Consider the following 13,470-nt stretch of genomic DNA (forward strand, 5'->3'; position numbering starts at 1 on the left):
GACATGTGGGTGTGAATCAGAATGTTGGGTTGCTCTTTGGAATGTCAATAATGAATCACATGACCATTGCTGGGCCAGGAAGAATTCTAAGGCATGGTAATGTGCTGCTTACACACACACAGTCACATGTATGGCATTGCACGTATTTATAAACACTCAGACATCCTCCCTTCTCCCTTCACTCATTCTCTCACTAAAACCCACTAGCACATGCAGCACATTATGTACATACACTTGCGCGCGCGCACACACACACACACACACACAGTACAAGTACACACATGCAGAGGTGAGTGTTTCACACACCTTCATTAATATCCACATACCTTCATGCATGTGACAGACAGGTGTTACCCAAGACCAACATCCCGCCCCTGCTTCCCCATTGGCTATCTGCAGGTTACCCGAATCCCACCGGCGAATGATGCCTCCCCTTCTGTGTTCTTTTCTGCGCTAGGAGGCGGGCCTCCCTCCCTCCCTCCACCTAGCTCCCTCTCTCTTTCTCACACGCACTCGAATAGGGTCTCGCTTGGAGAGCAGTACACCCACACTCCTCTGAGGGAAGAAAAAGAGAGACACAGAGAGTGAGACAGGAGAGACTCCTCGTTTCAGACGCCGAGTCAGGAGAGACCACTAAGACGAGAGACTAGTCATTATTGCATTTCTGAGGGGAGGGAGAGAGGAGACGCGCCTGGTTTCAGAGGTTCTGGGAGAGCTGTGCTTGAGGGAACCTGAGAGAGAGAACAAAAACCTGACATGATGGGGCTCCCTCACCCTCTCCGGGTACAGGTCAGTGAAAGGGGGGTGTGTGTTGTGTGTGTTGTGTGTGTTGTGTGTGTTGTGTGTGTTGTGTGTGTTGTGTGTGTTGTGTGTGTTGTGTGTGTTGTGTGTGTTCTGTGTGTGTGTGTGTGTGTGCGTACGTACCTCGGATCTCTCGTGCCTGTGGTTTCCAGGGTGTGTGTTCCATGTGAAGGTGGTTGTTAGTAATGAGTGACTTTACAGATCAGAGCAGGTAGGGCAACTCACTTTGAGTGTTTGTGTGTCGTGTGTGTGTGTGTGTGTCTGTGTGCATGCGTGTGGACTCAACACTCTGCCACCTGGCTGATGAGAGACCCACCGGGGGTTAGTTGGCGGGGGGTCACTGGACCCTGCCGCACCCAATTAGGGTGAGTGCCGGCTGGGCTGGTCTCTCACACAGCCCCCCTGCAGGGGCAGACCTCCAGAGGGAGATGCACACAGGGTCAGGGGCTGCCGCCGCAGCACACATGCAGTACCAGTAAGGGGGCCCACAGCAAGCTGGAACGACCAAATTAGATGTGAACTTGACTTGGCACCGTCCAGGGAGAGGGGTTAAGCGTTGTTGCCAGGGTTTGGTGTATAGCATTACACCCAACCATGTCCCTCACACTAATATATGCTAACTGTATACTTACCCTGTCTCAGCAGGCCTTGCCTGTGTGTGTGTGTGTGTGTGTGTGTGTCTGTCTGTGTCTCTGTGTGTCTGTGTGTGTGTGTGTGTGTCTGTGTGTCTGTGTGTCTGTGTGTGTGAGTGTGAGTGTGTCTGTGTGTGTGTGTGTGGGCAGGGCGGTGTAACTCAAGCCTCCAGGCTTTGTATAGGTGTATTAAAGAAAAACAAAACCTGGTCAGGTCAGAGGTATGAGCGGTGAATAGTGGTTTCCCAGCATCCAGCTGTGTTCTCTTCTAATCTCAGCAGCCTTTCTGTGTTTCCTTTTTATCTCCCCTCTCTCTCCCCCCCACCCCCTCTCCCCCTCCCCTCTCTCTCTCTCTCCCCCTCCCCTCTCTCTCTCTCTCCCACCCCTCTCTATCCCTCCCCTCTCTCTCTCTCCCTCCCCCTCTCTTGCTCCCTCCCCCTCTCTCTCTCTCACCCCACTCTCTCTTCCTGCATCTCTCTCTGTCTCTAAGTTTAATCCCTCCACCACCGGTTGAACCGGAGCCATTGTTAAATGTCTGCCACTGCGACTGACGGCAATGGGCGCACCTTGCACATTCTCTCTTTCTCCCCCTTTCTCTCTCTCTCCCTCTCTCACTTTCCTTCTCTCCCTCTCTTTCCTATCTCCCCCTCTCTTTCTCACTCTCCTATTCTCTTTCTCTCTCTCCCTCTCTCCTTGTATGGATCTGTAGAGCAACAGGCAATGCAATTAGTTTGTAGAAATAATCATATTTTTTCCCAGATAGTCCACTAGTTCTTTCGAAGAAAAACAGACACACAGACATACAGATGTCGGCTTCATTATGGAGGACTTCCGCTACCCAGTCCTTATCAGTGTGTGTCTACCACAAGATGACTGTACTTGCCAAGCATGTACAGAACCATGACCTCAATATTACAATATTGAGACAATAGACAATGTGTCGGTCATTTAGCTGTTTCGTTTGTACTCATGCGTACATGTGCACCATACAATACAGTACAGCACGTCCAGGAAGCTAGAAGTGTGAGTTATTTGCATGGAGGGAGAGTTTTTCATACAGAGAGAGAGAGAGAGAGAGAAAGAGAAAGAGAGAGAGAGAGAGAGAAAGGGGGGGGGTGCAGCTACAAGTAGTAGCCTAGCGGAGTCATAGGAGGTCGCTGTTCGTGCAGGGAGTAGAGAGACGGCCTAGTATTCAACCTTGACTCAGAGAGAGGGAGGGAGGGAGAGGGGTAGGGAGAGGGGTAAAGAGAGGGAGAAAGAGAGGGAGTAACGACAGGGAGAGAGAGATGGGTAGAGGGAGGGAGAGAGGGAGTAGAGACGGAGAGTTGAAGAAGGGAGCGGCTGTGTTTTCCGCTAGAATATTTGAGATAGAAAAAAAAACACATTCCAGAAAAAGCTGCTGGACCTGCTTACCTTCATCACAGAGCCAATGAGAGCACAGCCATACACACCTGTTACCATAGCACCCCCGGTTCCTGGAGACAGTTCGAAGGAACAGGAGGCGGTTCGAAGAGAAGTCTCTGTTTTCCATAGAATTCATGGAAACACACACACACACACACACACACACACACACAGTGCACCTCTAATGCTTGGACACCAGATAGCTGATCTTGTCACGCTCATGTTTTCGAGGTCTCTGTGTGTGTATGTGTGTGTGTTTGTGTGTGATGCATACCTTATGAATACTGTACACGCCCACAACCTGCGGGTTGACACTGACCTTGTTTCTCAGAGTGTCATCCTGCTGTGTGTGTTGTTACAGTAGCAGAGCAGAGAGAGGGCGGGGTCGGCAGACAACAGAGAGGCCTCCAGTGTTCAGTAGCTAACCGAGTTTTGGCAACAAAGGTGCATTCCAGCTCCTCGCCACCCAGTGCGTCCTCCTGGCCTCGCTCCCAGGGGCGGGGTAAGAGCCGTCGAGGCCGGGGGGGGCGGGGGAACGAGGACGCTCTGAATGGGGTCACGCTAATGGACAAACAAAGGAAATGAGAGGTTTGAATGAACGCACCCAAACCAGAATTGCAAACGTTAAACCCAACTGCAGAGTTAACCAGCGTTGGCAGGTTAGCATTGCTATTCCTCCGTTTTATACTGTCCCATGTTCTAACGAAATCGCTATGGGAAAATATATATTTTAGGGCTTATTTCTGTTTTATTGGGATATGACAGTGAAGATGTATGGGGGGGGAGAAGGGGGGAGGGAGAGAGAGAGAGGAGAGATAAAAAGGAAACGCTGAAAGGCTGCTGAGATTAGGAGAGGGGAGGACATGCAGCGCATGGCCCGGGGCCGGATTCGAACTCAGGCCGCTACGGTTAGGGGCAAGCCTTTATGGGTATGCGCCTTACCCCCAATGAGCCACCGGGGGGCACCGCCCCAGTCACTACAGTTCTGTATGTGCTGATGGACAGTCTGCGTACAGTAATTTGGTGACCCTCCCGCTCTGCCCACCCCCAGACAAGCCCAGGGCCCCGGGCCGAGTGTTAACCATGCTGCGTAACGACCAGCCAACCACAAGCACCCTGCAACTGGTCGCCACGGACATAAGCGGCATCATGGAGAACCTGGACACTCATGAGCTTGACCTGGCTGATGGGGAGTACGACACCACAAACAATCACACAGGTCAGTGGTGTGTGTGTGTATGTGTGTAATTATTATCAATAGTCTGTTTGATGCCTGACTCAAAACTGTGTGTCCGTGTGTGTGTGTTTTCTGACCACTGTTGGTATATGTGTGTGTGTGTGTGTGTGTGTGTGTGTGTATAAAAGGAATGTGCCCGAATATGAATATTTTATTCAGAAAGGCACAAATAATGCCTTGAAAAAAAAAAAATCCATTCGAAGTTACTCATTATTCAGGGGGAAAAAACATGTTATCCGCATTAGCATATCGTTACTGTATGTTGGGGAGGGAATCACAGGAGACGGCGCACTAATGTGATGAGACAACTGGCAATGCCTACAGCAAGGCGGTAAGAGAAGGACACATTTTCACTCACCTGTGGTAGGATAAAGTTGAAAGGTCAAGCAGCAAGTTTCTTAATTCAGCTAGTGTTAGCTGGTCATTCTCTTTTGGTATAGTAGGTAAAGTCAAGTTCACTATGTAATTTTGTTGGATTTTGGAGGGGATTTGCAAAACTACATTTTTGGAAAGGGTGTTGTATAAGGAATTAGAAAATTAATATTTCCATTTGCCCAAATGTCTATGTTGCGGACATCTTGGAATTTACAAAATGGCTGCGGTAAAACTTAACCTTTGTAATATCTCGCCTTCTAAATAAGCTGGAACATTGGTCCTCATTCCTGAACATTTTCTCAAGTGTCCTCTTAAATGTCTTCTTACGAACTTCGTAAGACCAACCATAAGAAAGATCCCCGCCGGATTCATGAATGGGTGGAAATGTGTTCCTAAACCGCCAGTGTTCTCAGCTGGATTTGCATACATAAACGCCCAGCCAGCTCCTTACTACAGGGTCGTGTGCACACAGAATCCCCAGACAGCGCGGAAAAAGTTGAGACGTTCCCAATTGACATGCTTTATGTTGAAGGTCACGTGCAAATTTGACATTTTATTCGTCACATGGAACATAGCCTACCAGTAAAATGAGCAGTGAGATGTTTCTCCGCTGGCTCTGTGCACACTAAGCTTAAGCAAGGTGAAACAAACCGATACAAAATAACAAAAGAAAACAAGACGGTATATATGGGCTTTTAATATAATATGCAAAATATATAGCCTACATGAAAGGGATGGGATGTGCTGAGAGCAGATTGAATTGTAGCCTACAGTTTAGTTAAATGCATGATTAGGCTACTTATGGATCTTGATAGGCCCTATATCTATATTATGTAGGACCATATGATATATTTTAGTTATGGATATTCACATGTTTACAGTATTTACATAATGTAGCCTAGATGTGTCCATTCTGACGACTATGGAATATAAGGTGCTGTTGTGCTGAGTCTGAGTATAGCGACTGAGTTTAGTGCTTATTTATTAATTCACTGCCATTTGCAGAGTTTGTGTAGTGCTTTTATTTATTTTAGGACACCGCGATGCCTACATGAATGTGAAACGTAATTGGAAATGATACAAATATCCTCGTATTTATGATTATGATTATTATTCAAGCCTAGGATGTCTGTAGACTTGATGTGAACGCAATCACCTCGGATTTCTCATAAATTCAGCCCTTGCGAACGGGCGCACTCCAATCTGGCCTACCTACGACTGCATTTCCGCATTCTTAAATCCTGTTCTTAGATAAGAACAAATCCGAGATAAGAAACCATTCAGGAATGCCAGAATTGTCCCGGGAACTTCGTAAGTGGAGTTAAGAAGAAATTTCTTCTTAACTTCTTCTTAACTGCGTTCAGGAATGAGGTCCATTGATTTTAACTGCTAAACCTACATTTTCTGGGTCAAAGAATCCAACTGTGCCAACAAAAGAGGTAGAACTGACTTAATGCATTTTAACATCACTTTTTATTGAGTTATTAAAATTTAAATTTTCGTAATATTTTTTATTTTATTTAAAATTTAGCAAATGTGAACTTTGGATGTTTCTGTAACGATCTGCAGCACTGGCTGCTGCTACACATGTCAGTACAGGCTAAGTCCTTAGAACAGTCAAAAAAACTATTTAGCGCTATAGTGCCAGGGCAGTGGGCTTGGCTTATTTTTTTCAGTTAAAAAAAGTTTATGGCTAAAATGATGACACCTTAATGGCTGTCCTTTTTCTTTAGACCAGTCTAAAAGTACAGTATAAGGATGTGGAAATATATTTCAGAACTAATTATATGCCAATATAAATAAATCAATTTGATGCTTTGAAGGCTCAAAAATTGCATTGCCAATGAATATTAGGTTAGAAAATATGATGACAGGGTAGAATCTTTACCAGGGAACAATTTTTACAGAATTTTCTGGCCCCTGGGTGAAACTGTTTTTTTGCTTCCCTCTGGAATATGTAGGGGTGGGACCTATGCCCACCCTCCCATTGCTCTCTGTAAAGCGCATTGTGTTGCCTCTTGGTATGAAATGCGCTATATAAAGTTTGATTTGATTTGATTTAACGCAACTTCTGGTATCAACCATGCCCACTTCTGGTTTTTATCTGAATACAGATACAGATAATGACGTCTCGGTAGTGTGTAAGTGTGTTTTCTGACTATTATGTGTGTGTGTGTGTGTGTGTGTGTAGCACAGGACCGGCTGGGTTTATCTGCTGTGTACAACACGGTAGGCTTCAAGGACGAGGCGGCCAAGGTGTTCCTGTCGTCCCCCATCACCGCCAAGATCCTGGATGTGGAGAGATTCACCTCCGCCCAGGACCGCTTCAACGTCAACGTTAAGGCCAGAAGAGGCCTTAACAAGGTAGACACACACACACGCATACACACGCACACACACACACGCATACACACACACATGAATACACACACAGACACACACACACATACACACACGCATACACACACACACATAGACAAACGCACACGTACACACTCAACTGATTCCATGTCAAAGGTGGCCCTGTTATTCCCGCAGCTGTCTGTTCCCACGCCACGCTTTTGACATATGCATGAAAACTGAAATGAGACTTGTTTTTTTTTAATCTGTTTTAAATCAATGAATCAAACAATTTACTAAACGAAAAGGCCACTTATTAAAAGATTGAAACTTTTCATAAGAACGAAGTCGCCTGTATAACGGATGTCGTGGTGGCTGCACAGGCAAATTATTTTCTAATTCCATTTTTACCTGTAAATATGTAATGTTAAAACAACAGATGTCAATGTCCAAGTATTAGATAGGCTATTTCCAGTGTCTGTTGTGTCGACAAATCAGCATATAGCCTGGTCAGAATGCCTCACAGCAATACCACCTAACTAGAAATGGTGCTCAGAGAGCATAGACCTCCGGTCCTGAATGCATTTCGTGGCCCTGTGCACGCCAAAATTGAATGGGTTCTAAATTGGCTCATTCTACACCCCTCCTCTGAGTTTCATGAAAAACAGACTGGTATTTTTTGCGTAATCCTAGTCCAAAAAATTAATGGAGGTGAATGGCCGTCCGGGCTGTGTTCAGGGGCTCGTGATTCACTTGGGCAGAGGTAAAAATGACTGGAGGTGAATGGGTGGCTGTATTTGACTGGCTCTCTGGTGCCTCCCTCGGGTCCCAGCCGGGGCAGTGCGGTGCACACTGAGCTCTCCCCCAACACACTCCAGTTCAAACCCCGTGTCTCTAGCACCCTCACACAAGTAGCTGGCCTCATTCTGAGTTTTGTTTTCATTTTGTGTAATCCTTGTCCAAAAAATGAATGGAGGTGAATGGGTGGCTTTATTTGGCCGGCTCTGTGGCGCCCCCCTCGGGTCACAGCCAGCAGGGGAAATGCGGTGCACTCCAGGCTCTCCCCCGCACAACCCAGTCCAAACCCTGTGTCTCTAGCACCCCCACACAGGGAGCTGGCTTCACTCTAAGTTTTGTTTTAATTTGTGGATTAGGCCCATGATTCTGATCTGTTACCAAATTTAATGGGTTCTAAGGTGGCCCATGAAACACCCCTCCACCCAGTTTCATAAAAATCGGTTCGGTAGTTTTTACGTGATCATAGTCCAAAAGCTGAATGGAGGTGTCCGGCTGTGTTTGGGCGGCCTGTGGACCCGTCCTGTGATTCAGATCCACTCCAAAATGTTGTAAAAGGTTGTGTAAGTTGGCCCATGCTACACCCCTTCACAGAGTTTCATGAAATTGGGTCAGGTAGTTTTTGCATAATCCTGGTTAAAAAAATGAATGTAGTTGAATTGCCGGCCGTGTTTGGGCGACTCGTGGACCACCCCCCGTGCTTTGGATCTGCTCCAGCATTTAATGGGTTCTAAGTTGGACCCTGCCACACCTTCTACCGAATTTAAGGAAAATCGGTCCAGTAGTTTTTGCATAATCCTGCTAACAAACACACACACACAAACACACACACTCACACGCACACCACCGAAAACATACCTTCGCCCCAGTGACAGCACAGGGCGAGAGGTTAATAAATCGGGGGCTTTCACGGATATCAAATATCTACTGTAATATCTTATAATAGGGCTGGGTATTGGCAAGGACCGCACACTACGATATGTATCACAATACATGGATCACGATATGATATATATCATGATACATTGTGATACGATACAATACATATTGTGATACAATGCGATACTCTAAATAATTTACAAAACATTTTAAAATACAGCTGAAAATATAACCATAACCCTACAGTAACTCCATCCCCTGCTCCTTGAAGGTGATCCTAAGGGCGGAGAAATGTAAGAACATTTTAAATCCATTTAAAACACAAACAACCTATGACTGAATTATCCTTAATTTTCTAGATCTATGTCTATTCCCTGTCATGTTGTGTATATTTTCCTTGTGCAAAAACAGATGTCTGTCCTGACTCAGAACCCCAAAACGTGAGCGCTAACTTTGTGACTTAACAGCAAAACCGTAAAATGTTCGACAGACAAAAATAGTGTAATAGTTGTGGGCGTGAAATGTATTGCAGAAATAACCATCAAGGAAACTGCTGGGGTGGTTCTCCTAGTGTCTAAAAGGGCACAGATCATCAAAATATACATGCTGTAGAAAATAGGCATTCTCTCTATTCCTTCAAATATTCTGGACTCTCACAATAGGAAACAAAGTGTCATATTGTGTTATACGAACGCACATTGAATTATTAAACTGTCAATGCAGTTTTTCAGCATGAGGCAGGCTACTGCAGGTTGAAGGAATAATCAATTCCATGGAGGTAACCCTGCAGGATGAAGTACTGTACTCAGGCACTCTTCATCGGCATGGTAACGGAGCCTGATATTGCACCTCTGGAGATGGTGAGGCTCTCCTGCCTCTGCAGGTCTCAAGGCCTTGAACGTCAGATGGCTTCTTATTAATATATTATTCTATTAGATAGACAAAATTATAAGTATTATTATTTATCTATTATTCTATCATTAGATAGACAAAAGCCTTTATTTAGACAGGGAAGAACATACTGGGACGAGCAGAATCATTATTACAGTAAGGAAATGACGTAATGAAGTCATAATGAAGTTTTGTTATTACTGTAATATGCAAACTATGTAGGCTATGTGAAAGAAAAGGCCTAACTTTTATGTCACTCTGCTGCTGTAACACCCAAATCCCTCCATGGCGATTAATAGTCTTATTTTATTTTATCTAAATATAGCAAAGACAAATATATTCTTAAAACGCATGATTATAAGCTATCCAACGTTCACAATGAATGAATGGCCAATAACTTTGATTAAAGGCATTCCGATGAATATTGCTTCGGTTATTTCAGTGGCATTCATTCATATTAGCAAATATTTAAAGTAGCATTTACAGGAGAATATGACCGATTACAAGCTGTCCAACGTTCACAATGAATGAATCCCTATAAACTATTACAGGCATTCAGCTATTTCAATGGCATTCATTCATGCATTTGGATATAAATATTTAAAGTAATATTTACAGGACAATACGGCCGATTCTAAGCTATCCAACGTGCCAAGCAATTTAACTGAATTGACCGCGCCCTAGTTTTCACGAAATATCTTGGTCACAACATCATAGCCTGGCGCGGCTTTGGGCGCGGCTGTAGCTCAGTTGGTACAGTGGGTCGTTCAATGATCGAAGGGTCAGTGGTTCGAATCCCAGCTCCGACTGTCCACATGTCGAAGTGTCCTTGAGCAAGACACCTAACCCCAAATTGCTCCCAATGAGCAGGTTAGCACCTTGCATGGCAGCTACCGCCATTGGTGTGTGTGTGTGTGTGTGTGAATGGGTGAATGAGATGCCATCGTAAAGCGCTTTGAGTGCTGCTAAGGTGGAAAAGCGCTATATAAGTGCAGTCCATTTACCATTTGGGCGCTGCTTTGGGCTACAATGCACACGATCACAGGATCCAAACACAAGTCTGGCCTCTCCCTTTACCTGCAGTCGATGCCGTCGGTGTTTAAGATCGAGCTGAGACACGGAGAATTCAGCTGGATGGTGAAGAAGAAGGAGAAACACTTCGTAGACCTTCACAAAGAACTGCTCCGATACAAGACCTTCATGAGTATCCCTCTGCCCAACCGAAGGTACACACACATGCACGCACGCACGTACACATGCACACATACACACACACATACACATACATGCACACACGCACGCACGCACGCTAGAGATGTGCGGATGGAGTTTGAGCGCACCCGAATCCGCGTACACTCATCAACATCCACCCACCCGACGAAATTATCTTCTAAAATTTAAAGACCCGCACCCAACCCGCCAAACATGAAGTTATTGTATTTACATTTAAATTATGTCCAGCCGTTCGTGCTCATTCGCTTTTCATAGGTGCATTTTCTTGACTTAAACAATTTAACACTAGAACCGCCAAAGACGTCCATTGGACGATTGTGGGTTTTCATTTGCACATAGCTATATTTTAATAAAACATTGAAGTCCGCCAGTCAATGACTTTTACTAAAATGGTGTTCTGTTAGACATATTGTTAAATATATTCAAGATCATTTAAATAAAAAAAATATTGTCTATGTTTTTAATTTATACCTATGTTACGGTCAATGTGAGAAAACGGGGAATGTGAGCTTTTCCCGGTTATTGCGCACATTCCCCGACCTCGCGGGGAATGTAGGAGAAACGTGCGTTTCTCACATCTCTGTGAGATTGTGCACATTCCCCGACCTTGCGGGAGATGTGAGAAATTGGTTAGTAGCTATTTCTCACATCTCCCGTACGGTCGGAGATTGTGCAAATTAACCGGGAAATGCTTACAATTCCCGACCTTGCGGTAAATCTAGGAAAGCTCAACCGTATGCAAAACTTCTGCGCTGCCGGGTGGTGGGAGAGGGCTTATGTGACGCCTCAGATGGCGTGCACCATAGGAGGCACCCACGGTAGTTTGGCTAACGTTACTGGCGCACACCTGTGAGAGATTTTTCGTCTGTCTTTCGGCTAGCTAACGTGTAGGGTTCCTTTGGAGGTTCCCACCTTCCTGTTGTTTCAATGTTCCTTTTGCATTTGTTAACTTGATCAACAGTATCCTCCTAATACTACTTACACTGTGTGCAGCATAGGCTATATTACTGTTCAAAGTAGACCACAGACTGTTATTATTAACTGTAGGGGAGGACCGGGACGAATGAAACACTTTTTGGTTTGATCAGATTTACACAGAAATTAATAAAGATGGAGATTACATTTTTTGATGACAAACAACTTGTACATGTCCTTTACTAACCTATTAGTTGTAAGTTTCGTTCTGTGGTGTAACAGTTCAATTCAAGACGGCCGAGAACAGAAGATGTGCATTGTTTCTCTTGTCCCTGCCGTGCGGGGCGAGTGAAACAGATGAGTGGGACGAGTGAAACAGTGAGATTGTTTTGCTTATTGCGTTGCGTAGCCTCGCGGCTTGTAGGCTAATTATCTTAACTTTCAACACATGTATAATTAGACCCAATTTAATGTTTCCATTAATGCAATTGATGCTATGTATTCGAAAACCATGGGCAAAATGTCAAGCACCTCTCGTTCTAAGCGCACGAGCCCTCTCCCACCACCCGGCTGCGCAGAGGTTTTGCATACGGTTGGACTTTGCTAGATTTACCGCAAGGTCGGGAATTGTAAGCATTTCCCGGTTAATGTGCACAATCCCCGACCTTGCGGGAGATGTGAGAAATACTAACCAATTTCTCACATCTCCCGCAAGGTCGGGGAATGTGCACATTACCCGGGAGATGTGAGAAACGCACATGTTAATCCTACATTCCCCGCGAGGTCGGGTCAACCGGGCTTTTCCCGGTTATTGCGCACATTCCCCGTTTTCTCACATTGACCGTAACACCTATATCGGGCGGCTATAGGGAATGCGCAGTTTCGTGCTATGTATAGCCTATTATATGCACAGTTTCGCACTATGTAGGCTATTATAAATAAGTATTATTCATTGGGGGAGCTTGGACTCGCTGGGGACTGGTGGAGAGACGAATAGTCTACAGAGCCTCCCCAGACGCGACTTCATCCTCCAGTTGGCTGAAGAGCTGCGCGCCGAGTGGATGGCGTCCAAACAGCCACCAGCGGCGCCCATTGCAATGTCCACAGAAGAATACCCCCCAAAAAATACCTGCATGTTGAAGACAAGCTGCAGCAAGAACAGAATTGTCTACCAATGCACGAAGTGCACCAAAGCTGTCTGTGGCAGTTGCACTGCCAAGGTGCAGAGGATATGTGCGAAGTGTATTTGAGCTGCCGCCTCAACTGCACGTAAGAGCAGAGCGCATCAACTCGTGTATAGCCTACAACTAGCCCATACCCAATAAAATGGCTTATTGTTTTATTCATATATCAACTAGATAATTATTATTCATATATCAACTAGACAATTAGATAATTATTAATTTCATTAGATAATTATTAAACATCTAAGTTCTATGCTGCATCTGTGATCACAAGATGCATAGGCCTAGCCTACCGTAAAAAGCGATGCGTTCTCGTATATTAACTTTCATAATAATTATCTAATTAATAATTATCTATCTCCGTTCTATGCTGCTCAGCTCAGCTACAGTCCAGACTTTGTAGAAAAAAAGAACGCCAAAAAAGTGGAAATAGTGGCACTCCAAGAATAGTAGAGGTGCAAGACTTAAAAATCAATTTCACATTTTTTAATTGGGCAATATCGGGCATTGTGCCTTCATCAGAGCATGCTACAGTACAGTATATTGGTTTATCTTTCTCTTTCTTTCTCTCTCTCTCTCTCTCCCCTCCCTCCACTACACCATTAGCAGACAGAGTGTGAGGCGGAGTGAGGTGCCCAGGCTGCCCAGAGGGGGTGACGACGAGTTGGTCCGGGATGAGCAGGCGTCCAGCCGGAAGGTACGTCATTCCCCAACACAACCGTCAATCGCTCTCTGCTGCTTGTAACAACAGTATGACTCCGCTTCCTACCTTGTCAAGTACAGG

The 13,470-nt window shown here is 45.1% G+C and overlaps 1 protein-coding gene across 1 annotated transcript in view; it reads left to right on the forward strand.

Annotated features, from left to right (window-relative positions):
- The first annotated feature begins 550 nt into the window (after positions 1–550).
- Positions 551–13,470, forward strand: part of pld1b (phospholipase D1b) — a 51,325-nt gene continuing 38,405 nt past the window's right edge. The window contains exons 1-5 of the mRNA XM_084443106.1: positions 551–789; positions 3,889–4,056; positions 6,641–6,813; positions 10,438–10,580; positions 13,293–13,383. Coding sequence (XP_084299232.1) covers positions 3,921–4,056; positions 6,641–6,813; positions 10,438–10,580; positions 13,293–13,383 — 543 coding nt within the window. The 5' untranslated portion in view covers positions 551–789; positions 3,889–3,920. The remainder of the gene's footprint in view (positions 790–3,888; positions 4,057–6,640; positions 6,814–10,437; positions 10,581–13,292; positions 13,384–13,470) is intronic.

This window comes from Borostomias antarcticus (genome assembly GCF_949987555.1).
Source record: "Borostomias antarcticus genome assembly, chromosome: 9".
In the NCBI taxonomy this organism is placed as follows: Eukaryota; Metazoa; Chordata; class Actinopteri; order Stomiiformes; family Stomiidae; genus Borostomias; species Borostomias antarcticus.